Raw genomic sequence first — 27,895 nt, 5'->3', positions numbered from 1 at the left:
GCCAGCACTGACTCCGCTTGTGCCTGGGCTGGGGGTGATGGTGGAAGGGGGGCAGTTGAGTCAGGCCCCCCCACATTAGCATTTAAATTGGAGTCGTTGCTGCGGGCTCATGAATAATGAATCTGGAGCCCTGGTAAATTTCCCCCTCCTACAGCCTCAGCCTCTCTGCCGCTCTGGAGGAAGGCCCTCCAGGCTCCTAGCCCGCAGGCCCTGCCTTCACCCCGATGCTGCCTCCCTGTTCCCCTTCACTGGGCCTGGCTCAGGCTCTGGAGTGTAAGGGTTCCAGGGGAAAGGGGGAGGGATTTTGGTTGGCCAGTGGGGTGCATGCGGCAGGCATGGGAATTGGGCCTGGGAACCCAGGGCCCAAGGTTGGATCACCTGGTGTCCGGTCTCTCTGGTTCCTGCCCAGTCCCGGCCCACTTTCCACTTTGCCAGCTTTATCTGCTCCCAGCTTGGCTTTTGGCGGGATGGGGGGATTCTCCCCGGCCCGAGGCGAGATCTCTTGTCTTCTAGTCCCTGGCAGGCAGGATGGGCCTGAGCTGCTGCCTTTCTCTCCAGAAGCACAGTGGGAGCTACTCCATTCTGGGAGGGGAGGAGCCCTGGCCACCTCCCACACCCTGGCTCTGCCCTCTTCGGTGGGTGAGTGGAGGGTCCTCAGTCTTCCTTCCACATTCCTGAAGCCCCAGAGAAACCCAGCTCTCTCTGGTGTTCACCCGTGACCCCCGTGTGCCCCTCCTGGTGCCCCCCCTTCCCCAGCTGTGGGTGCAGAGCTTAGTTGCCAGATGAGCTGGTAATGATCGTAATCTGCTAATTGAGAGGAATCTAATTACCCGAAGAGACTGGGGGTGGGGCAGGGTGTGGGTGGAAGGGAGGAGGGGGTCCTGGCAGCCGGCAGGGGTGGCAGACAGCAGGGTGCCAGGGCCTTTATTAGAGCCCAGGATTTCAGAGCTTCGGAGCTGGGCACTTAGAAAGATGTGCTTTCTCAGGGGCTGGGCTGAGGCTGACCTGGGGATTGGGCTAGGTGTGACCTCCCAGCCCCTGGAGGCCCCCTGCAGGCCAAGTCAGAGCACCTGTGAAACAACCCCGGGGGTTTCAGCACTCCTGATCTACAGTACAGTCTGGCCTCGTTCCCAATCCTGGTCCTTCCAGTCTCTTGCCTCCAGCCCGGACCTTCTGTCGCCTCTGCGTGGGGTCCGCAGGGGGCTGCAGATGGCTCCTCTAGGCTGGGGTCAGCCCCTGAGGGAAGGGCTGGGGGCGGGGGGCCATGGGGCCAGGGGCCCGGTCCCTTCCTCTCCTTCCCCCAGTCCTGACCCTTCTGTTCCGAGTGGTTGGCAGAGGCCATGGCAGCTTCATCATAAATATGATAATTTAATTATTTTCTCAGCAAAACACCATGAAATCCAATAAGTCTGTGTCAGGCCCTGGCCCCCAGGAACCCCCTCCTGGGCCCAGTGGGGGTGGGGGCAGGGGCAGGGTCAGTGTTTGGAGGGGCCTAGTGAAGCTGAGGTCTCTGTGGTGTGCCCCCGACCCCAGGCAGAGCAGGTCACTGTTGTTTGTGTGCTTAGGTGGAGAGGGGCCTTCTAAGGAGAGAAGTTCCATTGCTCTTCACTCTCATCAAGCCTAGTCTGTCTGGCAGGGGCCTAGTCCCCCTCCACCCCAAAAAGAACATCCCGTGACCCAGAACGTGGGAGTGTCCAGCCTCCTGAGGGGAGAGCCTGGGTCCCCCTTCACTACCTCCTGGACCTCATTGGCCCTGTAGGGGTTAGGAGGGTGCTGGCCCCTGGGGAGAACAGAGGGATCTGGGGTGGGAAGTATGGGATGGGTGGGGGAGGGATGCGGGGGAGGGGTGCGCTCCTGCCATTAGCGCTTTTTTTTAAAAAATTCAGTTTCCATAAAAAGATTATTCTGTAAAATCAGCGAGGGGGAGCTAGCTGGGGGCCGGGGGGTGGGGGGGGAGGCGGGTCCCTGGCACCAAGCTGGATGGGGTGACAGAGGAGAGCTGGGGACGGGAACTGAGGGGACTGAGCGTGGAGAGAAATTTGGACGGGCTTCAGGAGCCAGCCAGGGGGAAGAGGCCGAGCCAAGAACACAGACTGGGGGGAGGCCGGCCAGGGTGGGGTGCGGCGGGGACCGGGCCTCCTTCCCACCCCCCGTCTCCATCCCCTCCCCCTGGCACTTAGCAGCCATAATCGGGGGAGCAGATTGCAGCCCCTCCCCCTCTCCGGGAAGCCGGCACAGCTGGGGCCCCGCCACATCTGCCGCATCAGCACGGAGCACAGCTGGGTGTGCCCAGAGCCGCGCTCCCCAAAACACGACGTGGGGGCGGGGAGGGGGGCCCAGGGAGAGCCCAGACCCCCTGAGACAGACACACTGACACCTCTGCCAACAGACACAGACTCCTGGAGGCGAAGCTACACCCACCGCCACACAGGCTCCATCGTGCGCGGAGACGGGAGAACTGACAAACGTGCAATTACTCTGCCCCGCCCGCCGCCCTCGCCCCTTCCGCCTCCTCCTCCCCTTCCTTCCCTCCAGGCTCCCCTCCGCCGCCCGGACCACCTCTGAACCGCCCTCGGCCCTCGTCCGTAGGGATCAGGGATTTCTCCCTCCCCAGACACCCTTCAAGAAGGTTTGCAGAACAGGTGGGTGGCGGGTAGTACAGGTCATCGGGTCTGAGGCTTGAGCTGGGGGAAGCCACTGTCCCTCTCCATGCCCACGCCCTTACCCACAGAGAAATCCCCCCTCCGAGACACTGGTCCTTGCCACCCTGGACGTAAGTGGGGGTCTCCATGCCCCAGTGGGCCGGCGGTGCACCCTTGATTGTGGTCAAGGTCCCTGTGACAACGGTTTCCACTGGCTGCCTCAAGGAGGCGCTGCCTGTCCTGTCCAAGTTCTAATCAGAGCTCTGAGGCTCCCAGGGCCGGCCCCTGCCACCCGCCTCCCCAGCAGTCTCCAGTAGCCTCCCACTCCCAAGGAATGACCCTCTCCGCTCAGCTCTGCCACCCCGAGAGCAGCTTATGGGGGCTCCATCAGTGGCTGAAAAGCCCCCCACCTCAGCACAGATGAGCAGGGAGACTCCGTCCTCTCCCCACTCCTCAACCAGGCGACGACCACGTCTGGCCTCTGGTTAAATCCTGCCCCCTCTCAGCCCTCGTTTCCCGGACTCATCTTCTGGGCCCCGGGGTCTGGCCCTCAGCCCTCTCCCCCTCGCCTACCCCCACCCCGCCCCCGCCCCGGCCCCGGCCCCTCGGAGCTTTAATCCCTCCCGCTGCCGTACCGCCTTATCTGCTCCCAGCAGCTTTCACTGCTGCAAAGCCCTCTCCCCCCCTCCTTCCCTGGATCTTCTTCCTCCTTTTTCCGCGTCCTCTCTTCTCTCTGACCACCACCCCACCCCCCGACCCCCGGCCTGCCTCTGCTTCTCAGGCCCCTACGATGACTCCTGGCTGCCACCAGATAGAACGCCAGTGCCCTTGGCCCTCTCTCCAGCCTCAGCTCCGAGGTTGCCAGCTGCCTACCCGGGCCCACATTGGCCTCTTCCCACCCCAACCCTCCCCCGACAGACTCCACAGACTCGGTCAGCTTCTGACCAGCCAAGATTTTGCATCTTTCTTCCCTCCCTGCTCTCCCTTCTCTCTCCCCCACCCCTTGTTCCTCCAGCCGTCCCCTCGATCTCAGACGTGGTCCCCTTCAACCTCCCGTCACCCACTGCCTCGGCCTGGGCGGGCCCCCAAACCGGATGCGGGGCTGTCGGTGCCAGCCACGGGAGAGGGGTCAAGGCCGGCCTGACCCGCCCCTCGGACAGAGGAGGGGATGCCTAATGCGGTGGCCAGTGGGGGCAGGGCCCGGTGGCGGGACGCTAACTCTCTTCAGTTGCCTCAGATCACGTCCGGGCCTCCCCACCCCCTTCGCTGGGACTCTCATTAACCGCTTCTCCTGCCTCGTCCGCAGCATAAATAACCCAGATAAATCAGCTGCCGTCCGTCCCCCGCCCCTCGGCCCCCGCACAGCCCGTTTGTCACCGCTGCTCGCTCACCAGCCAGGACTGGCCCAGTCTCGGCCTCCACCCCCTGATCCGTGTCCCTTCCCACCCACGTCTGTCCCACACTGGCCGGTGCCCTGGGTCCCCAGCAGAGCCAGGCCTGGGACAGGTATCAGCTAGGGTGGCAGGGGGGTGTACTCTGGGAGCTGAGGGTAGCTGGGGCCTCGCTCTAGGACCATTCTGTGGAGTTTGGGGGTCATGTCACCCAGGCTGGGAGCGTGAGACCCACGAAGAGGGGGGTAAGGGGCAAATGCAGCTTAGCTTGGGGGTCCCGGCTGGGAGAAGAGGTAACCCAAGGCCTGGGGGCGGGGGGCAAGATAGCTAGGAACCCCCAAGCTGGATCCTGAGAGGCCTCCAGGTCTACCTTCTGGAGCACTTGGCCCAAATAAAACCTCCATGCCCCCTACCAGGGGCTCTGAGTCAGAACCCTCTGGCCCTCCCTCACCTATCAGCCTCCCATTCCCACGCCCTGCCTGGTCATGCCGTACAGATGCCAATCTAATCACTGCCTCAGTCCATCCAGAGCTCTCTGTCGGGAAGCCTGCTTCAGCTGGGTGGGGGTGGGTGGAGAACTGGACTGGGGAACAAGTCTGGGCAGTGGGGCCAATGGGAGGGCGGGCGGAGGACGACTGGCTAAGGCTTCACGTCCTGACCCTGCCCTCCCCATTCCCCCAACTCCTCCCCCCCAACCAGCACCCACATTCCCACCCCCAGAGTCCTGGGCAGCCCCTCCCCCCTTGCTCACACCCGGCCGGATCCCAGCTAGCCACACTTGGCCCTGATGCTCACTGCAGGGGGCAGCCGGTCCCCTGGGAGTGGATGGGAGAAGCAGAGGGGAAAGGGAAGGGGGAGCTTGGGCACAGGGCTGGGGGTGGGGGTGGGGAAGAAGCTGGGCCGGGCCCCAGGGACCAGCTGGGCAATGAGCCGGGGAAGCAGCCGGGAGGCTAAATGAGGGAGATTATCACCCAACTGCAGCCGGGCAGAGAGGGAGGCAAGCAGGGAAGCGGGGAGAGGGAGGGGAGAAGGGACGGGGGGCCAGAGGGGAAGGGGGTGTACAGGGGATGGGGGCGGGGGTGACAGGGGAGGCTGGAGGGATGGGGGGAAGGCCAAGGGATGGGCTGGAAGGACATGGAGGGGCTCCCACTGAGCACAGCCATATTCCCAGGGATCTGGGAGACTGGATGGTGGGGACTTGGGAACAATTGGAGACAGCTGGCTGTGGGGCAGTGGGGGGGCGGTGCACTTGCGGCTCACTGCTGCTCCACTTTGCAGTGGCCTGGAGCTCCCCTCACCACCGTCTGCCCCCTGCCCCCCTTATCCCCACACCAAGTTACCACCCGACTTCACTCCTGCTAGAGGCTGAAGGCTTCCTGACACACCCTCAGGAGGAAAAAGGTGTGCTTTGGGCTCACAATGGAAGCCAGTTATGTTGGGGAGCACAACCTGTGTTCACAGGATGATTTAGTAACAGGCACGGAGTCCTGGACAGCAACCAGTGCTGGGGGAGAGCTTGGGGGTAGCTCCCCGTTTTCTTGGCAGAGCCCCAGACTGAAGTAACCTTAAAAAAGCAATTAAATCACCTTTTTAAAAAGAAAAAAAAAAAACCAGTAAAGAAAAATCAATACCAGGAGAAAGGGGGAAGAGAGAGGCTGGGGAGGACAAGGAGGTGGGGGAGGAAGGCTGGAAGGGTCTGGTGGTCTACAGGGAGGGGTGAGCATGGCAGGGACAGCGATGGGGCTGTCGGTGGTCACTTGGTGACTCTGAGTGCTAACTCAGCAGCTGCTTTCAGTACCAACCCCTGTCCCCTCTGGGACTTGGCCGGACAAAGCCCCTGGCCCCAGGAGTCTGGGCTCCTCAGAGTAAAGGAGCTGGCCCAGCCAAGGGGTCCCTGAGGAAGCTACTTTGATGAGAGGCTGGGGCCAACCCCCACAGGGTACCACACAGGGCTGGGGTCGGGTGAGGGGGGGGCTGTGTGTGTGTGTGGGGGGGGCTCCATGCTTGGGTGACCTGCAATGGACACGGCCTGACCTGGGCTTGCAGCCAAGGGTGTGCAGAGCTGTTCCCTGCCCCACCCCGGGGAGCCACCCCGGGCCCCTTTCCGGGGCAGGGCAGGCCTGCTGCAGGGGAGGGGTGGCCGCTGGGCAGCGGGTGGACCTCAGGCTCTAATCCCCGGCAGCAGCCGTTTCCCTCAGATCGATTCCCTTCTCACTTTTTTTTTCAGCTGCTGGTTCCACGGCTCGGATCGATGGAGCCGCCTTCCCCGCCCCTCTGAGCTTCCTCTCCCTGCTGCTCATTAGCGCCCCGATTAATCAGCCCCCCTTTTCCTCTAGGGGACAAGTGCTTCTTCTCCCATGAGGGCTCTCACTTTCACACAAGCCTCCCCACCAGGGCACAGGCAGCTCACTGTGACCACCCCACCTTGGGGGTACCCCAGCATCGTCCCTTCTGGGCCAGCCACCATTGGCCCCATCCTGACTCTCCTCAGCAAGGCAAGGCTACCCCAGCCCTCCCCTGCCCCTCTGCCTGGCACCCCCTGAGCCTGCTTCTTTAGGATTGCATTCCCTCCGATTCAAACCCAGCACATCTGGGCTCCCTTCAAACCCCTTATTTGGGCTCTTCCTGACCTCCATGCCATACCCTCTCCCCCACAGCATGCGTCCTCTGCTCCCTGGCCTGGCCACCCAACACGTTCCCTGCCCCCACCACAGGCCTGGCTGTGGCAAGGGATTTGGGACATATTTGGGGAGGCAAAGTGGCCACAGATGCTTATGCCGGCCAGGGTGCCCTCTATCCCAGACACAGGAGAGACTGACTTTGGGGATGGAGATGAAGTGGGGGAGAGGGCGGCCAGAATCGGAGAGCGGGCAGGGGCATGGTGGATGTTAAGTCCAGAGCAAAGCTCTAGGGAAGTCAAGTATCTTGATGGAGCCATCACTGACCCCTTGTCTGTCTTGCCTGCCATTCTCTGCCCTCTCCTCCCCTCCCTCATTCAAACAAGTGGCTTTCCCAAGGAGTTCTCTGGAAGGTGCTGTGAGTGGGGTAGCGAGGTCAGGTGGTGGTTGGGTGCTGGTGTTAGGAGTCAGGGAGGCCAGGAGGTGGGGGATGGAGTTGGCTGACCCTTCTCAGGGTGTGGTCCAGAAAAGTGGCAGAATAAGCTAAGGACTCTGGGTGCTAGCCTGTTCCCTGGTGGCCTGGGAATGGGGCCAGGTGGGGACCCCACGCATGACGAGGGTGTAGCAAGAGTTTGGGGGCCTCCTGACGAGGTCCCAGGCAGGGGCCGGAGATCCCTGTCCTGGGCTGGGGGCTGCCCCCCTCCCCTGGCCTGGCTCCTGCTGCCCGTGCCGCCGGTGAAACGCTGTTGACATGTCCTGAATTATTAAGCACGGGGTGGGCTCCGGAGCACATGCTGAGCGGAGCGGCTGGGGCTGCACGGCGGCGTGGCGGAGCAGCGCTCGCTCCCTCGCTCACTCGCTCGCTCGCTCGCAGGGACACACGCAGGGGCTGACAGCTGTGCTGGTGCTGATAAGGGAAGCCACAAGGAGACGATCGAGGAGAGAGACAAGCGGCAGCAGAGGCAGCAGAGGCAGAGGCATCATCAGGGCTGCGGAGCTGCTGGGAGTGGGAGTGACTCCCCCACCTCGGGCCCCCACCCTGTCCCCATCCTCTTCCCCGTTTGCCCTGAGTTTAGAAGAGCCGCTGCTGCCACCGCCACCACTCCGGAGGGCACCACGGGCTGCTGGCCAGGGAGGGACAGGGGCAGGAAGGCTCCGGCTGGTCCCAGCAGCTGGGGACAGATGCCGATCGAGATTGTGTGCAAAATCAAATTTGCAGAGGAGGATGCGAAACCCAAGGAGAAGGAGGCAGGGGATGAGCAGAGCCTCCTGGGGGCCGCTCAGGGGGCAGCAGCCCCCCGGGACCTGGCCACCTTCGCCAGCACCAGCACTCTGCATGGGCTGGGCCGGGCCTGTGGCCCAGGCCCCCATGGACTGCGGAGAACCCTCTGGGCACTGGCCCTCCTCACCTCTCTGGCTGCCTTCCTGTACCAGGCAGCCGGCCTGGCCCGGGGCTACCTGACCCGGCCTCACCTGGTGGTGATGGACCCCGCTGCCCCAGCCCCGGTGGCCGGCTTCCCCGCCGTCACCCTCTGCAACATCAACCGCTTCCGGCATTCGGCCCTCAGCGACGCCGACATCTTCCACCTGGCCAACCTGACCGGGCTGCCCCCCAAAGACCGGGACGGGCACCGTGCCGCCGGCCTGCGCTACCCGGAGCCCGACATGGTAGACATCCTCAACCGCACTGGCCACCAGCTCGCCGACATGCTCAAGAGCTGCAACTTCAGCGGGCACCACTGCTCTGCCAGCAACTTCTCCGTGGTGAGTCCTCCCAGGCGGCCCAGCCAGCCTGGGGTGGCCAGAGGCTGGCGGTGGGGATGGGGGTGGCGCGCAGGGCATCCTCCTCGACAGGGCTTCCCCTCCTTCCACCGCCAGAGGCTGGCCTCATGTCACCCCCCAGCCTGGTGTTTCCCTCGGGGCTCCCCGGCGGGGAGCAGTGGACGCTCCTGGTGGCTTACCCGGCGGCTGCTGCTGCTCCTCCACCAGCTCTCCTGCTGCCGCAGCGCCCGGATCTGGGGGGCCGGGGGTCCTGGGATGGGCCCGAGAGGCCCCAGAAGCCAGTCAGCTTGCTGGGAAGGGATGCACTAGGCCATAGACAGACCAACTGACCCCTGCTTTTCTCTTACTCCCCTTTTCTTCTGTGGCCGCTGGATTTCCCGCCCCCCCACCAAACAAGGGCGATGGGGAGAGCGTGTCTGGGGGCTCCAGCAAGGGAGGGACTCGGGGCTGCGTCTGGGGGAGCCGATCTTCTCGGACACTGGGTGCCAGTGTCTCCCGCTGTCTCTGTCTCTCATACACACCCCCTTTCACGAACTCCCTCACACATCCCTCTTTCATGCTCCCCTCCAGCTTCTCCCTCGGCCCAGGCCCTCCCTCCGTTTCCTGGTTCTTGCTGCTCCCTTGCCTAGCTCTAGCTCTTACACTGAGAATCACTCATTCACTCTCACGAGCGTAGCTCACCCTCACTGCTGCCCCCAGCACACACGTGCGTGCAACACACACACACACATCTACTGCATGGGGACATAGTTCCTGCACACTCACACACACTCAGCATCCCTGTCGCTACGCTCCCGTGCACACCTGCACACCCACGCACGCATCCGGAGAGCTACTCATCCACGTGCCCACAGCCCAGCCCTTACCCAGCTTTCCAGGACAGGGTCACCCCCTGGATGCCGACCCCTTTCGTGACCCCAGCTACCTCAGCCCCTGCTTCCTGTCTCACATATGTGTGAATGCATGCAGACACACACACACTCTCACGTGGAGGCGTGGAGCTGCCCTCCCATGCACACCTCCCATAATCCAGGTGTGTGAGGTGTGTGTGTGGGGGGTGTGTGTCTTGTACGCTGTCTGTTGGTGCTCCATTCACCCACAGTCACAGGCTGTCTGGTATTCCTGGGGCTTGAGATGCTGTCCCTGGTCCAGTTTACTCCCGGCATTATGTATGTGTGGAGTGCCGGGTGTGTGTTTTCATTCTTGTGACCGTGCCCAGCACATATGCAAATACATGGCATCAACATGGTGCCCATCCAGCCCAGGCTTTAAAGCCAGCCCCAAATGGGGGACTCTTCCTTGTCATGACTCAGGGCCCCCCACCCAGGGTCTCCTTCACTCACTGCCTCAGTAGCAACAGGAAATATGCTCCAGCCATGTTCCTGCCCCCACCAAGCCTGCAGCCTCGGGGTCCTCCTGCTGTGGGGTGGGGGCAGTTGGGTAGAAATGGAGGAAGGGACGAGAAGGAGGATTGTGCTGAGAGAGGAATGGGGGGTGGGTGCTAGGCCTGTGGTCCAACCACACACCCCTTCTTCCGGGAAAAATCACTGCTCTCAAAGCATTTGTCCCTAAGGAGTGTGTGAATGTGGCCTCTTGGGTCCGAGGGGCTCCTCCTGTGACATCCCCACCCCTCCGGGTTGGTGGGGGGACAGAGCCCAGTGTCAGCAGGTGTTGTTGGGGCAGAAATCAATGGGGGCTTTGTGTCCCTGAGTGGGAGTTTGTGTCCCAGGCCCCAGTGCGGGGGTGGAAGGAAAAGGGGAAGAGTGATGAAACCTCAGTGGGGAGGGAGAGATAGGGATTGAGGGAGCAAGGTGAGGGAGCCAGAGGTTCCTGCGGGGCCTCCAGGGAAGGAGGACATGCCTGGAGGATATGGGAGCAAGGAGTCCTGGGATCAAAGCTGGTGAGTCCCTTTGAATGTGGGGATGGCCAGGCACGGGTGAGGGTGGATCTCCCACAGGCCCTTTGCGATGGAGAGAAAAGGACTGAAGATTGTGGTTCTCTGCTCTGGATGCAGCAGGACAGTGAGGGGCAGAGGAGCAGAGCCAGCACTGGGGGAGAGGAATGTCCCTTGGACCCACCTGTCCCCTCACCCAGCCTAGGTCCCGTACCCTTCTCCCAAACCCCAACCCCCGTGTGCCAAGTGGAACTCTTCCCTGGACCTGGCATTCTAGGCTGAGTCCTTATTGCCAGTTAACCATGGTCTGGCATTATGGTTGGGACAGGAGGATCCATGGCAATGGGGAAACTGGGGGTGTGCTGTGTGGGCAAGACTGGAGAAGGGGTATGGAGAGACAAAGACATCAGGCTCTCTGATGGGGACGTGAGATCACAGTAGACTCTGGTGAGAATATGGAGCCCACGATGGGGATTTGGGACCCATGGAGGGGAGACGGGTACAGGGATCAGTGGTGAGAACCTCCAGCCCATGGGTGCTGAGACAGTCAGTGACAGCAATAGATGGGGTGTGGGTAAGGGGCTGCTGGGTGTTTTCTGCTGCTTTCCCCATTTTCTCCTTCCCACTCCCCACTCCGCTGTGACCTTTCCTCCGAATCCAAGTTAATAAATGTCACATTTTCCAGCCTATTTTTACTCTGGGTAATGCGCCCTCCCCCAGCCCCTCAGCCGCAGCTCTTGCTTCTGTTACCACTGCCATCGCTCTCACCCCCTGCTCCCTAATGTCCCCTCACCGACTCCCAATCAGTCACTCAATCAACATGGAGTCCTGAGCGCCTACTATGTGCCAAGCTCCCTGCCAGGTGCTATGGGGGCAAAGAACAAAGAAAGGGGGAGCCCTGGTCCCCAGTCCCTGTCCTCAAACAGCCTCCAGTCTCGTGGTGGGGTGGGGACAGGGAGACTTCATAGCTTAACCAACCATGCAAGAGTTAACCAGCCATGCAAGCAGTGTCAGGAGGCGCCAGGATTAATTGCCAAACGAGGTACATGGATAGTGAGAGCCAAGGTTCGGAGAGGCACTCTGCTGAAGAGGGCTTGGAAGGCTTAAAAGGGACGAGGCAGGCTGGGCGAGGTCTGGGGAGGAGGGGAGAGGGGTGAGAGAGAGGAGAGGGCTCCTGTGTGGTGGGGGATGCTCCCACTTCTCCACCCATATGCCCTTCCACCTAGCTCACCCCGTCTCTTCTCTTTCCGACCCCCCGCCCCCCGCCTCACCCAGTCTCATACCAACCCACTCTCACGTCCACCTCTTCCTTCCATCACCACCTATATACTCTCTCTTCCTCCTCGATTCCTACCACCATCAGCTCCCCAACCCCAGCGTGCCAAGCCCCATCCATACTTTCCCTGGCTGCGGCTTGCTCTGAGCCTGCCCACTTACTAGAAGGCAGAAATCACTCTTTCTCCCTAGGCTTCGTTTCTTCAGCTGTAAAACGCAGCTCTAAAACTCAGCATCTCCTCTCATCTGGGGATTGTACGGTGAAGCAATCAAGTGTGTGGGTTCTGGAGCCAGACCACCTGGATTCGAACCTTGGCTGTGTGGCCTTGGAGAAGTCAGAAAGCTGCTGTGAACATCCGCTTCTGTATTTGTTAAATACAGTAGTAGAACCTAAAAAAAAAAATTGGGTGGTTGTGATAATCAAAAAAGATGTCTGTAAAGGGCTGAGCCCACTGCCTGGCATACACACACACACACGTAGTGTGCACTCAGAGTGTCAGCTGTTAGAAACGCCAGCTCCTGGTCCTCCTTAACCTGACTGTTCCCAGCACCAATTTTCCAACTAGTGTGCTGGCATCTTTGCTGCTCTCCATCACCTAGCCTTGCTCCTCTCCTGACCCTCGAGCCCGCACCCCCACTCTGTCAGAGCATCCCCATGCTCCCCACCCCTCCCCAAGATTCAGGCATGTACGTGCATGCAAAGGAGTGCACACACTCGCGATCCATGCTGACCCACAGAACACTCTGTGATGATGGATACGTCCTGAATCTGTGCTGTCCACGGTGGTCATCACTAGCCACACTGGCCAGGGAGCATCTGTGGTGTGATTAGCATGACGGAGGACCAACATTCCATTCAAACAGCAGAGCATGGCCAGTGACTGCGGTATCAGACCGTGGGGCTCCAGGTGGTCGTGGGGATGGGGTTCAAGCTGCCAGGTTGGGGAGGATAGGCTTTCCAAATGGCATCAAAGGATATGAAGTGGTGGCGGTGGGCTGTGATCAGAAGTCTGGCCATCTACTAAGGTCCCAGGTTGAGCCAAGGATGGGGCCTGTGCCTGGGGACATCGAGGTGTCTGCTCACCATGTGAGCAAGTACACCTTACTTCCCAGGTGTAGGATGTGACCTTGGTGTTTTCCATTCTGTTGTCTGGAAAACTGAGGCACGGAGAAGGTGGAGAATCCATGAGGAGGTAGAGGGAGGCCAGCTCATCTCAGTTTGTCCTTTGGGGTCTGGGCAGCCCCCCTGTAGGGCAGGTGACCAGGGACCTGTGTGCGCTTCCCTGTCTCTATCCCCTCTCAGACTTCCCTCCCCCTCCCAACCCTCCTCCCCCATGCGCTGGTGACTGCCCTGACTATTAATCACTCGCCCTGTTCTCTTCCTCTCTACTAATCAGGCACAATTAGACAAGGCCTCTTCCAGCTGGGCAGTCCCCCTCCCTGCCCTCTTCCCTCCTCTCCCAGCCCCACCCCAGCTGCCATCAGGATGGCTCTGAGGCAGAGGGAGCAGCAAGTCGCCCTCATCACTCTTTGGCTGCCCCAGCCCCCAGTTGGAGGCTCCTCTGCCGTCTCCTGCCTTCAATCCAAGCTTCCACCTGAACCCGCCCCTTCCTCCGTAGGGTCTAGCCAGTACCCCCTTCCCTGGTATGGTCAGGCCAGTACTGACAGTCTCCGCACCCGCTCCTCGATTGTGGCAGGGGCTCCTCTGCAGACATCCCAGCTCCATGACCTTGCCTGAAGGCCGCCCCTCCTCGCCCCCTTGACTCAGGAGGGGAGAGGGTTCCAGCTGAGCTTGGTCCAGGCCACTCATCTCCATATGAGCTGCCTCTGACCCTCACTGCCAGTCCAGCCCTCTGTGCCCTCCAGCCCCACCTTCTCCTGAGGCAAGAACCAGGAGAACATTTAACTTAACATCTAGTTCAGGGTTGGTCCTGCCTTTCACCCAGTAGGGAAGGGTGGGGGATGAGACAGGAAAGTCAGTCACTTACCCTTGAAGGGAGCAGCAGCTTCTCAGCCTCACCTGATTATTGCCCTCGGGCCAGGATGCCCAGTGTTGGGAGGGGGAGGGTGTCTTCCAGTTTGTCCAGAGAAGCCGAGAGTCTTGATTACTTTAATTAAAAATTTCTTGATTAAAAAAATAATCCCAAGGGCTACCTACAACTTGAACTGCAGAACTCAGTGAGCCTGCCCTCCACACGGCGGGCCCCATCACTGGCTGCTGCCCTTCTGGCCCACCTGAAGGGGGCGCTCTCAGTCTGGGTACCTCCCATTGGCTAGTGGGGTTGCTGGGGGGGATTTGAGGGGCATGGCCCAGACACCGCGGGCAGGCACTGTTACTGTTACCCAGGGCTGGTTTGCAAAGGCAAAAGGGAGGGCCGTGCCCCACCCGGCCCCACTCAGCAGCCCGGTGGCCTCTTTATTAATCAGGAATCAGCCCCGAGCTGGGCTCATTATCAGCTCAGCTTCTTGTGGCACTGCCGGAAGATGCTGATTAGCATTTGAAGAAATGGTCCCCGCATTCTTGTCTTCCCTGTGTCTCCCCTACCTGTGTTCCTTCCGGAACCCCCACCCCTGCCCCTATGTTCTCTCTCCTGGCTGGTGGCAGGGCCGGCTCCGCCGCCAAGCCCAGGCTAGGGGCAGAAGAAATCAGGGATTTTGCGGGTAGGACTGCAGGGAGGCAGGGAGACCTCAAGGACCAGCTTCCGGGCTACTCAGTTTGGGAACCCCGAGTCAGTGAGTCCCACGGGAGGAGGAGGGGGAGTGAAGACTCAGGGTGGTCTCAAGAGATGGATAGCCTCCCTGGAGGAGGGGGGTGAGAGGGCAGCTTCAGGCTGAGTTATCAGTGTTTCCCTGCCCTTCCAGGCTCTCCCAGTAATGCCACCTCCTTGGAGCAGTGGGCAGAGAGGGTGGGGACAGTCAGAACCGTGGACAGGAGGCATGAGGTATTTTTTTTTGGGGGGGGGGGGTAAATCCCGCAGGAAGCTTAGGGTCTTGGAGCCATCCCACATGAATGGGGGTGGGAGGACAGAGACCCCCCCAGGGCAGGAGCTCAGAGGCTTCAGAGTGCAGTTTCCCAGAAAAGGGAGGGGTCCCTGCAGTTCTTCCCCGGCTCCCAGCCCCCAGGCCCCCAGCCCCCAGGCGGGGGCTGGCAGCACTGAAAATCCAACCCACCCCCCAAATGTTCACTATGCCCTTGGGACACCCATTTTGAGTCAGAGGGAGAACAGTTCCAGAAAGACAGGCAGAGGCTGCAGCCGCCGAGGCAGCAGTGAGAGAGTTCAGAGAGGAGCCACGGGATGATTAAGGGGAAATGGAGGATTGATTTAGGAGGAAAGATTAAAGGAGCTAAATCCGTGGCGCTTGGCTCAGCGGTGACTAAGCGTGGACAGGATAATAGCTTACAAATGTGTGAAAGGTGTAAATACCAAACGGGGGGAGGGGAGGCGGCTCGGCGGCCAGGGGAGCAGGGCTGGGGGGCTGGGGAGGCCCCCGGAAGGGCAGGGGACCCTCGGGCGATGGCCCCGTAGAGGGCTGGCTCCTCTCCAGTGGGGGTGCAGCGCGAACGGAGGTGTCGGGAAGCCCGGGCTCCTAGCAGGGGTTCCATTTCGGGGGCACAGCTTCGCCGGCCTGTGCTACCTCCACGTCCCACTCGCCCCGCTGAGGATCTGAGGCCGCGGGTTCAAATCCCATCGGAGTCCCTCCGCGGCCCTGGGCACCCCGCCTTCCCCTCTGCAGCCCTCGGCTGGGGCCCCCGCCCGTCCCTGGCCGAGGAGGGCGGCGGAAGGCGGGGTCTCCCTCCGCGGTGGAAGCCTTTGGCGCGGCTGTGTGCGGAGGTCACTTTGCCGAGGAGCCGGGAGCCGGGGGAATGCAAATGAGGCAAACCCAGGGAGGAGAGCGGAGGAGCCCGGAGGAGACGGGAGGGAGGGAGCCCGGGCTCCGTGATGGATGCCTACCCCGCGGGAGGGACGAGGGAGGCGGGAGGAGCGCCAGGCGGTGGGTGCGGCACTCTGGGTGCGCGTGGGCCCGGCCTGGATGCTCCGGTGCACCCGCGGGGTGGGAGCGATGGCACACCCACCGTCTCACCGCCGCTGCCACCTTCTCGTTCCCGGCTCCGGAACTCCCGCCGGGCTACGGGTGCGATTCACTGGGCAAGCAAACTCTTAACTACTAACTTTGCTGGAACATCAGGGAAGGACTTAGTTACAAATTAAAAATATTCCTGCCTGCAAGACTGGGGCTTCCCTGGTAGCTCAGACTCTTAAAAAAAAAAAAAAAAAATCCTCCTGCAGTGAGGGAGACCTGGGTTCGATCCCCTGGAGAAGCTAAAGGCTACCCACTCCAGTATTCTTGCCTGGAGAATTCCAGGGACAGAGGAGCCTGGCGGGCCACAGTTGATGGGACTGAGCGACTTTTACCTGTGCAAGACTTACTTTCTAGGGTTTAAGGCCTATGCGGTCGCTATTGGGAACAGGTCCAGCTGTTTACCTGGGTCCCGGGGGCCGCCCTCTCTCCTGCCTGAAATCGCCGTGTTCTCTCACAGCCTCACGTGCTCCTGCTGCCGGCTCCAGCTCGGCCTCAGCCTGGAGTCGCAAGGCCTTGACTGTCTCGTACTTCTCCACCACTGCTCATGCATTTACATTTGAACAAACATCGTGCCCATTTCCTGCTAGACTCATAATCACCTCTACCTTGGAGAAGAAGTAGCCTTGAAAAGTACCTGGGCGGCTGGGGGCTGGGGTGTGCAGCATCATGGTCCCTGCGGTAGGGGAGGGGGGCAGGTTTATGGGGTGGGGGTTGTGCGTGCTAAGTCGCTTCAGTCGTGTCCCTGACACTTTGCGACCCTATGGACCGTAGCCTGCCAGGCTCCTCTGTCCTTGGGATTCTTCAAGCCAGAATACTGGAGTGGGTTGCCATGTCCTCCTCCAGGGAACCTTCCCTACCCAGAGATCTCCATTGGCAGGTGGGTTCTTTACTACTAGTGCCCCTTAGGAATCCCTTAAGGGGGCGGGGTGGGGGGGTATGCTCCCTGGGTCTGACTGTTCTGTGATCCGATGCCCTTCCTGGGTGGGTGAGTGCTCTTGCTCTGGGAAGCTTGACTCTCCAACCCAAGTTAAATTCCTGTTCCACAGTCATAGGACTTGGATCCGTCCCCGTATCACAGCCCACATCCCAGCTACTAACATTTGCTTGTCCCGGGGATTGTTGGTTTTGTGTGCTTTGTTCTCCACTGTTGTATACCTGGCTCCCAGCATTGGTGCTCAACAAACACTTTTGGAATGAATAAATGCCTCTGGGGCCAAATAGCCAACTCCTTCAGGGCAGAAGCCAGCGATTTTGTTCTCTGAATTATCCCCAACAGCAAGCACAGGGCCAGGCATACTGTACCGGCTCAAGGAACAGTGTAGGACAAGTAAGCCCGATGTGAATGCCCACCACTTCATGAGCTCCTCTTAGTCTCTGGGGCTGTGCCAGTTGCGTAACAGTACACAGTGGCCGTGAGCACAGAGTCCCGTGCCCCTGACCCAGTCCCCTCCTCTGCTACCTCACATGACTCTGGCTTGCTCCTTACCCTGTCTGGTCTTCCATTGTCTTGTCTGTAAAATGGAGTTGTTAAGACATCTCCAGTAGAGGGTTTTTGTGAGAATTAAGGTCCCTGGGTTGGAAAGATCCCCTGGAGGAGGGCATGGCAACCGACTCCAGTATTCTTGCCTGGAGAATCCCATGGACAGAGGAGCCCAGCAGTCCTATAGTCCATCAGTTCAGTCGCTCAGTTGTGTCTGACTGTGTGCAACCCCATGGACTGCTATAGTCCATGGGGTCGCACAGAGTCAAACACGACTGAAATGCCTTAGCATGCATGCATACATGCAAGGAGTTAATTTATATAAAAGGCTTAGGACTGTGCTTGCCACAGAGTAAGCACTGAATAAATGTTAACTGTCGCTATTGTTTATGTATTCAATACATTTTCTCTTTTTCATTACTCCGACGATGCCTATTATTATTCCCATTTTACAGAAGAAAAATGGAGGGTCAGAGAGGTTAAATGACTGAACCCGAATCTCACAGACAGTTCAGGGCTGCTGGCCTGCACCCTCCTCTGATAGGACAGCCAGATCTCAGAGCCTGGGGATTTTGCTTTGACAGCATTTCAACCTTGCCCACAACTGCTGAGAGAGCATTTACCAAGGGGTATTGTGCCCAGTGAGAATGGGCCCCGGAGGGATCCAAGGTCAAATGGCTGCCCCAGTTGGGCTCCCCAGCTTTCTTGAGCACCTTGCATGCATCTCTCTGGACTTACCTCTGATCCTCACTGTGAACCTCAGGAGGAGGAATTACCATTACCCTTTTTACAGAAGAGTAATCTGAAGCTCAGAGAGGTTAAATCACCACCCCAGGTTGTCCAAGGCTGGTGGCAGAGCCAGGATTTGAACCCTGTTCTGTTAGACTTCAAAATGTGCACCCATTTTTCCACCTTAAGAATCTTATGTGGATCCTTTCCCAGCACCACATCCGCTGGCCGATCTCTGCCCCAGTTTGGATCTTATTGGTCTCCCCAACACCCTTATAACTAACATTGAGGCCTCATGTATGTGATTTTACCTTGCAAATGCCTGTCACCTACTTCATCTCTTTTGAGACTTATAACCAACCTATGAGATAAGGTGAGCAGAAATTTCTGTCCCCACTCGACTGATGAGGAAACTGAGGACCAAAGAAGTCAGTGAATCACTTTACTAACCAAGTTACACAGCTGTCACTGGTGGAGCAAAGGCTGGGACCAGGGTCTACTGACCTCCAGGGTGCATAATGGAGGTTAGTGGACAATGCTGCAGCCCAGTGGGGGCTGGGGGCTGGGTACTAGTTCTGAATGTGCCCTCTTTTTTCTATATGCCCCTGGGTATGTCCCTTGCCATTTCTAGGCTTCAGATTTGGCATTTGTACAATGAGGCTTTGGACTGAGTGACCTCCCAGTTCTGACCAGTGCAGACACCCCAGGCATTTTGAGTTGGCACTATCTTCCCTGGCAAGGATAGAGAAGGAGGAGGCTTTGAACCTGGATGCTTGGGCTACCCCTGAGTGAAGCTCGGGTCGAAGAGCCATCTGACCTGGGATGCTAGTCACGGTCCATGGCAGATGAAAATATAACCCCTTCCACTGGCTACCCTGGATCCCTGGGCACTGTAGGATTAAGGGGAGTTCGTTCCAGGGGCTGAAGTGAGAAGCATGGGGCTGGACCAGATCAGGGGAGGGGTGATGGAATTTGGAGGGATAAAGCTGCCGTGAAAAAGAGGGGTGGGGGGAGGTGCCAAGGCCTTGGCAGAGGCAGGGTGCCCAGAAGGCACTGGAGATAAAGCCCAGGCCGCAGATTAGTGCTGGGATTAGCCCAGCCTCAGCTGCTCCTGGCTGCTGCTTATCTCCTGGAGGCCCGGAGCCCTCTCCCCCACCACTCTGAGCCCTGGCCTTGCTAATTGCCTGTTAACCCCGTGGGCTCCATGACTGCAGGGAGGATGAGGGGGTGGGAAGGGGTGAGGGCGGATACCAGCCAGCCAGCCAGGGAGAGCTTTTCAAGGCAACCAGAGCTGTGGACAGATGGAACTCAAGGGGCTGAGAGAGAAGCCATTGCTCAGAGGAGCACACTCTGGACAGGTCTCTCCCAGGCTCTGGTTGTTGGTCGTCATCTGGGGCAGACCCGGAGAAGCAGGCAGGAAGAAGGATGGAGGTGTGCCTGGGCAGGGACTCTTGGTCAGGGAGGTGGTTTCAGGCCCAGGGAAAAATCAAGAAGAGGAAGACAAGAGTCAGACACTGGATACCTAGTCTAGGGGATAGACAGGGAGAAAAGCAAACAGGTCGAGATGCAGTGGGCAAAAGAACAGAGGCGGCGGGGGGCGGAGGGTGTAGCCAGGCCAATGGGAAAAAGGCCAGGCCAGGGGGATGGACAGGTGGGCAGAGCGCATGGAGCAGAGACACAGGCCAGATGAATAACTGATTAGATGCTGAGGACAGAGAAAGACTCAAGTGGATCCAGAGAGGCTTGAGAGACAAACTGAGATCAGAGGATGGGGAGGCTAGAGAGGCAGACAGACCCAGGCCAACGCTGAAAGGGGGGTGGTCCAAGAGGGACAGGTAGAGGGCTGGCAGGAAGTAAGCTGGGGGAGGGGTCCTGGGGTCTGCCTGCAGTGCAGACACAGTGCTGTTGAGAAGCTGTCAGAGCAAGGGAGGGCCAAGAAGAGGGAGAACCAGGCGGGAGATGGAGGTGTTGCTGGGATGGGAACAGGCTGAGAGGCTGAGGCCAGTGGTGGCAGATCTGGAAATAGCCCCTCAGTCCATCAGGGCACCTCCTGGCCCAGGACATGCCTCTTTCCATGGCCGGACTCTGGAGCCTCAACTCCTGTGCACACACCCTCCTCTGGGGCCAGTCCTTGGGGAGAGTACAGTGGACAGCCAGTGGGACCTTGTGGCTGAACGGCCGTGCCGTCTCCATGGAAGAGGCTGTGGACTGTGCTGCCACCAGGGTTCTGCCACTTAGGAGCCGGCAGCTCCACCCGCTGCTGCCTGCCTGGCCCAGGGACTGTCTCCAGGGCAACGCTCTGCTCTGCCCAGCAGTGGGGCCTGACCCAGGCGGTGCAGGTGGCCTGGCCCTGCCAGTCTGGCCTGTCTACTCCCTGCAGAGCATTGTCCATCAGACCCAGAGTCCTTCCACCCATCCTCCTTTGTCAACTTCTCTCTGCACAGTCGCCTCAAGGGCAGAGGTACCAGTAGCCACCCCCATCTGAAGCCATTGGAGCCGAAGCCTTCCTGGTTGGCTCTGTCCTGCACAAGAGTAGTCTCAGAGTCATGTAGTCTGTGTCTGTGTGTGTGGGGTGGAGGGATCAGGTAGGGAGGCGGCCCTGGCCCCACCCAGGTTCAGACTCAAGAGACACAGGTTCGATCCCTGGCTCAGGAAGATCCCCTGGAGGAGGGCATGCCAACCCACTCCAGTGTTCTTGCCTGAAGGACCCCATGAACGGAGGAGGAGCCTGGCAGGCTACAGTCCATGGGGTCGCCAAGAGTCAGACACAACTGAAGCGACTTAGCAGGCACTGGGGATATCAGGACGGTGAAATGGGGGCTCCCAGCCTCAAGGAGTCCACGGTCCCAAGGGAGAGATCATGACAGTGCCCAGGGGTCAGGGTCAGTCGCTGCACGCTGGGGGGCACGTGCGAGCAGCTCCCTACCTGGGTCCCCCATGCAGCCCGGTACCTTGTTTCGCTGCCCCACTGGAGCCCACACTGAAAAATGGCTGCAGCAGCAAAAGCTGATTCCAGCATCTGCTTGGCTCAGAATCGGAAGACGGTGAGTGCTTTGAGAATTGGGGCAAATGCTTACATATTCTCCCCCCTCTCCCTTTCCCACACCACTAAGGATCCAGCAATCTTGCCCCCAGCCCTGTTTAAAGCTCTCTTTCCCCTGGGGACATGTTGTGAAAACACAGATCTAGAGTTGGGCTGTCTTGCTGGACTCTGGCCCTTTTGTCTAGGGACTTTTGACCCACAGTGTGGTCTGCAGACCAGCGGGTTGTTAGAAATGGAGAATCTCAGTCCTGCTCCCCAACGCATGTTTGCTGACTCAGAACCTGCCTTTTAACAAGACCTCTAGGTGTTCGGTGTGCACATTAGAGTTTAAAAAGCACTCATCTTGGAGACCTTGGCAAATCAGCCAACCTTAGGACCTCAGTTTCCTCATCTGTAGGATGTCGGGTGGCTGTGAGATTCGATTGGAATTGGAGAGAACGATTGGAATTGGAGAGAGCGTGTGAAGCATTGAGCGCAGTGCCTGGGGCAGAGCAAATGCTCTGGGACTGTCAGCCATGCCCACTCCTGCCCCACTGATGGACACACAGCAGGGAGCTGGGGCAGGGGTGTGATGGAAAGGGTCAGTGGCTAATGTGGGTGCAGAAGGCGGAGGGGAGGGACAGGTGAGGGACTGAAGAGAGGCAGCAGATACGGAAAAGCGAGTAGGGAAAGGTGTAGAGGAGCGGAGTGAATGCAGAGGTGGGATGGATGAAAAGGAGTTGAGTGTTGAGACTCCAGTCTCATTTCGGCTGGATGGGGCCGGGACAGGGGCTGGGACTTGGGGCAGGGTAGGTGGGGGAGTTGCCAGCACTGGATGGTGGGAACCCCTGAGTCCTGCATCTAGCTCAGTCAGCTCCACCTCTCCCACTGACTAGTTGTGTGACCTTGGGCAACTCACATCACCTCTCTGAGCTGCGCTTCCTCATCTGTAATCATCAGGCGAATTAAACCTACCTGATACCAGGGTGGCCGAGGAGATGCAATGGGGCAGCAGTCCTTTTGTTTTGAGAATCTGAGGCGGGATGCTTGGGTGGTAGAAGAACTGTCTGAGAGGGAAGCATTGGCAGGATCATTAACTTAGTAGAGATGGGAGGGTGAGACAGCCCTGCCCCACAGACGAGGGCACCCCAGTCCCCCATTTCCTAGAACTCCTCATTCGCACTGCCCTCAACCCAGCCCTCCCCTTTCCCTGGAGCAAGGCGTTTAGGAATCTTTTCCCTTACACGGCCTCTTCATGCCTCTCCTCCCAGCTTTCACCCGAGTGAAAACGTTCCCGCGGAGAGGGGGAGAGAGAGAGATTGAGTGCGCTGACCTCCTTACCCCCAGGGAAGGTGCTGCCTGTGATGGGTTTGACCCGGGGGCTGGTCTCTGTGGGGTGAGACCGGCAGGGGGTAACTTCCATCTGCCTCCCTCCCTCAACCTCCTCCCCACCCCCAGCCTCTTGCAACTAACTCCCAACCGCAGCTCTGTCCCCGCCGGAGCCTTGGCTTCCATCTCCGGGGCGCCAGCGCCATCTGGTGTCCATATGGGAGAACTTTCCGCAGAGGAAATCAGGGATGGGCTTCGTTCAGCGCGGGTCGTCTTTTCTGAAAGCATCTCTTGTGTAGCATGAAGTCGAGTGAGGGATGATGGCCGCTGCTCAGGGAGACAGAGAAGCAAGGTTATCTCAGGTCTTGATGAGTATTTTGAGCAAACCCACAAACACACTGATCAGGGAAGGGTGACTTTGTGAACATGGGTGTGGCCTATGAGTGTGCATCTGAAGAAGGGACACTTAAGCCTAGGTTTAAAAGATGAGCAGCTGGGTCATGCCAGCTGGGTGGAAGGGAGCATTCCAGGAGAGGGAACTGCATGAACAAAGGCCCTGGGAGAGATGTTGCTCCATAAGTTTGAATTTGTCATGTAGATCTCTTTGCAGGAGAGAGGCAAAGGTCACCTCTCATGGAGACTTTCAGGCAAGGAGGGAACTTGGCTTTATTCTCTGGAGAATGGGAAGCGGTTGTTGGGCTTTAAGATGGCAAGTGACTTGATTGGTTCTCTGCAGTTTAGAATGAGCATTCTGGCTACTGTGTTTTGAATGGCTTGGCAAAAAAAACTTAAACACGCCGACGCTCAATCATGTCTGACTTGGAAGGGAGAGGCAAAGGCAGATGCATGTTCCTGCCACCATGGCCAGAGGCAGATGATAGTGAAAGTGGGAGATGAGATGGAAGGAAACTGGATGGATTCTAAATAGATTTCGGAAGCAGAATTGCCCATGATGGCTGCTGGATTAGATGCCTGGTCACCCCTGTTCCGCATCTGAGCAACCAACTTACCGGAAGAGGGAGATTTCAGGGATTCTGACTCTAGAAACTAGGTTGAGAACGGGGCCCTTTACTCAGAGGAGGAGAAGGAATCAGGGACAGGATTTGGGAAAACATCAAGAGTTCTGCTATTGATATGTGAAGCTGGAAAAGAAAAGTGAAAGTGTTGGTCACTTTGTTGTGCAAGGCTCCTCTGTGCATAGGATTTACCAGACAAGTATACTGGAGTGGGTTGCAATTTCCTTCTCCAGAAGATCTTCCTGACCCAGGGCAGATTCTTTACTGGCTGAGCCACCAGGGAAGCTCCATTAAGCTGAAGCTGCCTTTTAATCATTGAAGAGAGGATGTCAGTAGAAAAGATGTAACTTGAGGGAGCAGCTGGGCTGTAGGTTGGTGGCTGGGATATAGGACAGGGGTGACCAGGCAGGTCTGGTGGCCCTTATAGACCGCCAAAGCTTAAGGGATTGTCTTTCATCCTGCACCCTGCCCCTCCTCTCTCTCACCCCAGGTCTATACTCGCTATGGAAAGTGTTATACCTTCAACGCGGATCCACAGAGCTCGCTGCCCAGCCGGGCGGGGGGCATGGGCAGCGGCCTGGAGATCATGTTGGACATTCAGCAGGAGGAGTACCTGCCCATCTGGAGAGAGACAAGTACGCGGGTGGGAAAGGGACAGGGGCTCCAGCCGGGATCCTCTGCCTGCGATGAAACCTTCAGGTTTCCTAAGGACCCCATCTCCACTGTGCAGACGAGACATCGTTTGAAGCGGGCATCCGAGTACAGATCCACAGCCAGGAGGAGCCACCCTACATCCACCAGCTGGGCTTTGGCGTGTCCCCAGGCTTCCAGACCTTTGTGTCCTGCCAGGAACAGCGGGTAAGCATGCCCAACTGGGTCCTGGGTTGGCCATGGGTGGGGCCTTTGGGCCCAGAGTGGAGGCTGACCGGATCTGCCCTCCAGAAGCTCACATCCCACCAGCCCTTCCACAGCCTTTGCTGGGGCTGTGGGTGCTTGGGGGCCGGGTGAGACTTCTGTGCGTGACTCCATCGTGCCCTGCCTCTTCAGCTGACTTACCTGCCCCAGCCCTGGGGCAACTGCCGAGCGGAGAGTGGGCTCAGGGAGCCTGAGCTTCAGGGCTACTCAGCCTACAGCGTGTCTGCCTGCCGGCTGCGCTGTGAAAAGGAGGCCGTGCTTCAGCGCTGTCACTGCCGGATGGTGCACATGCCAGGTGGGCACCCCACCCCCACCAGCCCTCCGTGCCACCCTGGCAGGCTTCAGAACCTCCAAGGGCAGAACACTGCTCATGTGCACGAGGGCAGGTACATGTGTATGACCACAGGTGTGCATGCGTCTACCCAAGTGAGGGTACCTGGTATGTATTTGGGATTTCGTGCATGTTTTCATATATGCATATGTATCTCTGCCTGTTACTATGTATCTCTGCATACATGTACTTGTGTAATCTGTACTTGTGTACGTGGGTTGTGTGCACGTGCTTCATCACATGCATGTAAATGCAGGTGCATAGTCGTGTCCATGCAAGCGTGCACGGCTTGGATGCGTATATGCACACATACATCTCCATGCTTCTATGCACAAACACGTACACATTCATGCATGCACGTATATGTGCAAATACCCACATGTACGCACATGAACATGTGTGCCCATATTTGGGAATGTGCGCGGTGGAGAGTGGATGGAACCATAGACTCCAGGAATAATCTTCTCTCCTTTCAGGCAATGAGACCATCTGCCCGCCAAATATCTACATCGAGTGTGCTGACCACACACTGGGTCCGTGCTGCCTTCTCGCCCTGCCTCTCTGCCCCACTCCTCTTCATCTCTCTGTCCACCTTTCTCCTCACTGCCTTGGCTCCTCCCTTCCCAGTCTCTTCCTGGGGTTTTTCCCGGGGGCTGAGCCTTATCCCATACCTCCAGGGGTCTGAGGACCTTTGCAGGTGTGGTACTTGGGTAAGTGGAAGCAGCGGGGTGGGAGGTTGCCGAGAACCGGAACTGAGCATGAGGGGCGGGGCTTCTCATCTTGGTCCAGCAAATGAACTTGCCTCTCTGGGAAGGGGAGATGACTTCTCCCTTGGTGTGAGAAAAGGTGCATTGCTGGCTATCAGTGTGGGTAAGGCAACCCCTTCTGTCCATAGATCTCGCCTGATCCACACTTCATTCATTCATTCATTTATTCATTCTACAGATGTTTACAGCCTGCGCTGGTGCCAGAGGTAAGAATGGGAATAAGAGCCCTGCTCTGTGGTGCTTACTACCCAGCAGGGGTGTGGATGAGCATCACAACGCAGCGTGTTAGTCCTTGGGTAGGGGAACCTCAGCGATTCTATGGGGCCCCAGCAAAGGCAGGCAGCCCCACCTGGGCAGGCAGGGAGGATTTCCAGAGGAAATGACGTATGAGCTGAGGCTTGAAGGATGTGGAGGAATCAGGCTGGTGAAGAGGGGGACACTTCTAGGCGGTGGGAGCAGCTCTTGCTAAGACTTGTGACCAGAGAGGGCACACATGAGCCTGGGGCCTTGAAAGGGCAGTGTGCGCAGAGGAGGCTCTGGGAAGCCAACAATGGCTTAAGGCCAGGCAAGAATGCCTTCTGCTTTTACAAAGGGGACTCTGAAGAGATGCAAGGATGGAAAGGTGAGGAGGAAGAGAGGAGGTGGACTAGACTCAGGATGACTGGTCAGGAGCGCACTGAGGAATCCAGATGCTGGCCACAGGGGCGGGCTTGAGATCTGGGGGCAGAGTCACGCCTTCTCTGTCCTACAAGTTCATCTGTCGAAGGGGTGACTGAAAGAGTGTTTCATGAAGAAACAGATGTGAATGGGGATAAGGGGATCACAGGAGGGGTGAGACTCCATGGAACTAGGGGCACCCAGAGAGGGACCTGTGACTGTCCAAGATGGACAGGAGCTGGGAGCTGGGGCCACGAGAGGAGAGATGCAAACTGCCCCAAACCAGAGGGCAGGGAGTCCAAGTGATGCATTTGGCAGAGATCAGCTTCCTGGGACAGAGCAAGGTGGGGAGAGCAGATCTGAAGGGGCGAACAGAGAAACCCCAGCACACTGAGCACAGGGATCTTGCCCACTGTTCTGTCTGTTCAGTCATCTACTTATCCATCCATCCACTCACCCGTAGGCATATGTAAAAACATGCATTAACTCCATTCATCCCAGCATCCTCTCCAAGCCCCTCGTGTGTCTGTGGCCTCACATGATTGATTAGCTCTGGTTGGTGGACTGAGCCCTCCCTCTAAGCCACGAGGACCTCTCCGCCCCACGGGGCTGAGCAGCAGAGGGAGAAGGAATGTGCTGGGGGTTCTGCCTCTGCCCACTCTCTTGGATGGTCTGAAACTGGACCAGGAAACCGGTCTCCTCCAGGCGGTGCCAGAGCTGGTCAGAACCAGCCCTCAGTGTGGGCGTGCCTGCCTCAGGACCGCCCCGAGGCTTCCTTCCAACAGCTGGTGGGCCTCTGGGGATCCTGCCCTCCCCCACTGCACTTGGTGCCTCTGTGTTGCAGACTCCCTGGGTGGGGGCTCCGGAGGCCCGTGTTTCTGTCCTACCCCCTGCAACCTGACCCGCTACGGGAAAGAGATCTCCATGGTTAGGATCCCCAACAGGGGCTCGGCCCGGTACCTGGCAAGAAAATACAATCGCAACGAGACCTACATACGGTATGTGTGTGTGTGTGTATGTGTGTAATGGAGACCACCCTCAATAGGTCTAGCATATGATGGAGGCTAGGAATGGATTGCAGCTTTGTTAATAATGAGCGTTCTGCCAGGAATACCTTTCAGGATCTTGATCTGTTTTTTTTTCTAACTAACCCCTGCCCACCCCAAGTCACATCCATTGTCTCTGCCTCCAGGGAAGCCCTTCAGAGCCCAGATGCCTTTCATTTGAGCTCCCACAGCATGCTGTCTGTATCTCTATCGTTGCATTAACCTGCTGTTTTAGAACCCTCTGTTTGTGTGTCTCTCTGCCCCAGCAACCTGGGAACTGTTCAGTGCATGTCCAGTTCTGTGCAGAGGGAGAGGAACTGGAAGGGATGGGGGAGGAGCCAGGTGGCCCACAGGTGGCCCCACTGAGCCCTGGGTCTGGTACCCTGCAGCCAATCTACAAATGCTGAGCATCCTCTGGGTGCCAGGCCCAGCACTGGGCCCTGTGGGGATAGAGTTGTTTATAACTCATGCCAATTTGTGGATGAGGCCTTGTTTGAGAGTGTTCTTAGGCCCCCAGGAGAGACGACTGTGGGTGGGGTAAAGGGAGCAGGGGAGGCATGAGCTGGGCCTCTGTGGACCCCGGTTTGGGTCCATGAGAAGAGGAGCGGGGGGGAATCCCAGTTAGAGATGTGTGGGATGCTGCAGAGACCAGCCTAAGCGTCAGGAAGGCTGTGTGGAGAGAAGCAGATAAGAGTGCAGTTTGGACAAGAACATACAGTGCAGCGGATCATGAGCAGTCTTGAAAGTCTGGAAGAGGAATTATGGAGTGGACTGCAGGGTAATAGGGAGCCACTGAAGGTTCTATGGGGCTTCTCAGGTGGCGCTATGGGTAAAGAACCTGCCTGCCAGTGCAGGAGACACAAGAGACTCAGGTTTGATCCCTGGGTCAGGAAGATCCCCTGGAGGAGCCCACGGCAA

At 58.5% G+C, this 27,895-nt stretch overlaps 1 protein-coding gene across 1 annotated transcript in view; it reads left to right on the top strand.

Moving 5' to 3' along the window:
- Positions 1–108: 108 nt before the first annotated feature.
- The window catches only part of ASIC4 (acid sensing ion channel subunit family member 4), a 29,314-nt gene continuing 1,527 nt past the window's right edge, over positions 109–27,895 (top strand). Inside the window, exons 1-6 of the mRNA XM_040228250.1 lie at positions 109–8,415; positions 23,752–23,896; positions 23,992–24,119; positions 24,309–24,471; positions 24,984–25,040; positions 26,776–26,929. Of these exons, the coding sequence (XP_040084184.1) occupies positions 7,834–8,415; positions 23,752–23,896; positions 23,992–24,119; positions 24,309–24,471; positions 24,984–25,040; positions 26,776–26,929 (1,229 nt within the window). The 5' untranslated portion in view covers positions 109–7,833. The remainder of the gene's footprint in view (positions 8,416–23,751; positions 23,897–23,991; positions 24,120–24,308; positions 24,472–24,983; positions 25,041–26,775; positions 26,930–27,895) is intronic.

The sequence above is a fragment of the Oryx dammah genome, unplaced genomic scaffold (genome assembly GCF_014754425.2).
Source record: "Oryx dammah isolate SB20612 unplaced genomic scaffold, SCBI_Odam_1.1 HiC_scaffold_27, whole genome shotgun sequence".
Classification (NCBI taxonomy): Eukaryota; Metazoa; Chordata; class Mammalia; order Artiodactyla; family Bovidae; genus Oryx; species Oryx dammah.
Note: the sequence above shows the minus strand (reverse complement) of the source record. Positions and strands in the feature narration are given on the sequence as shown.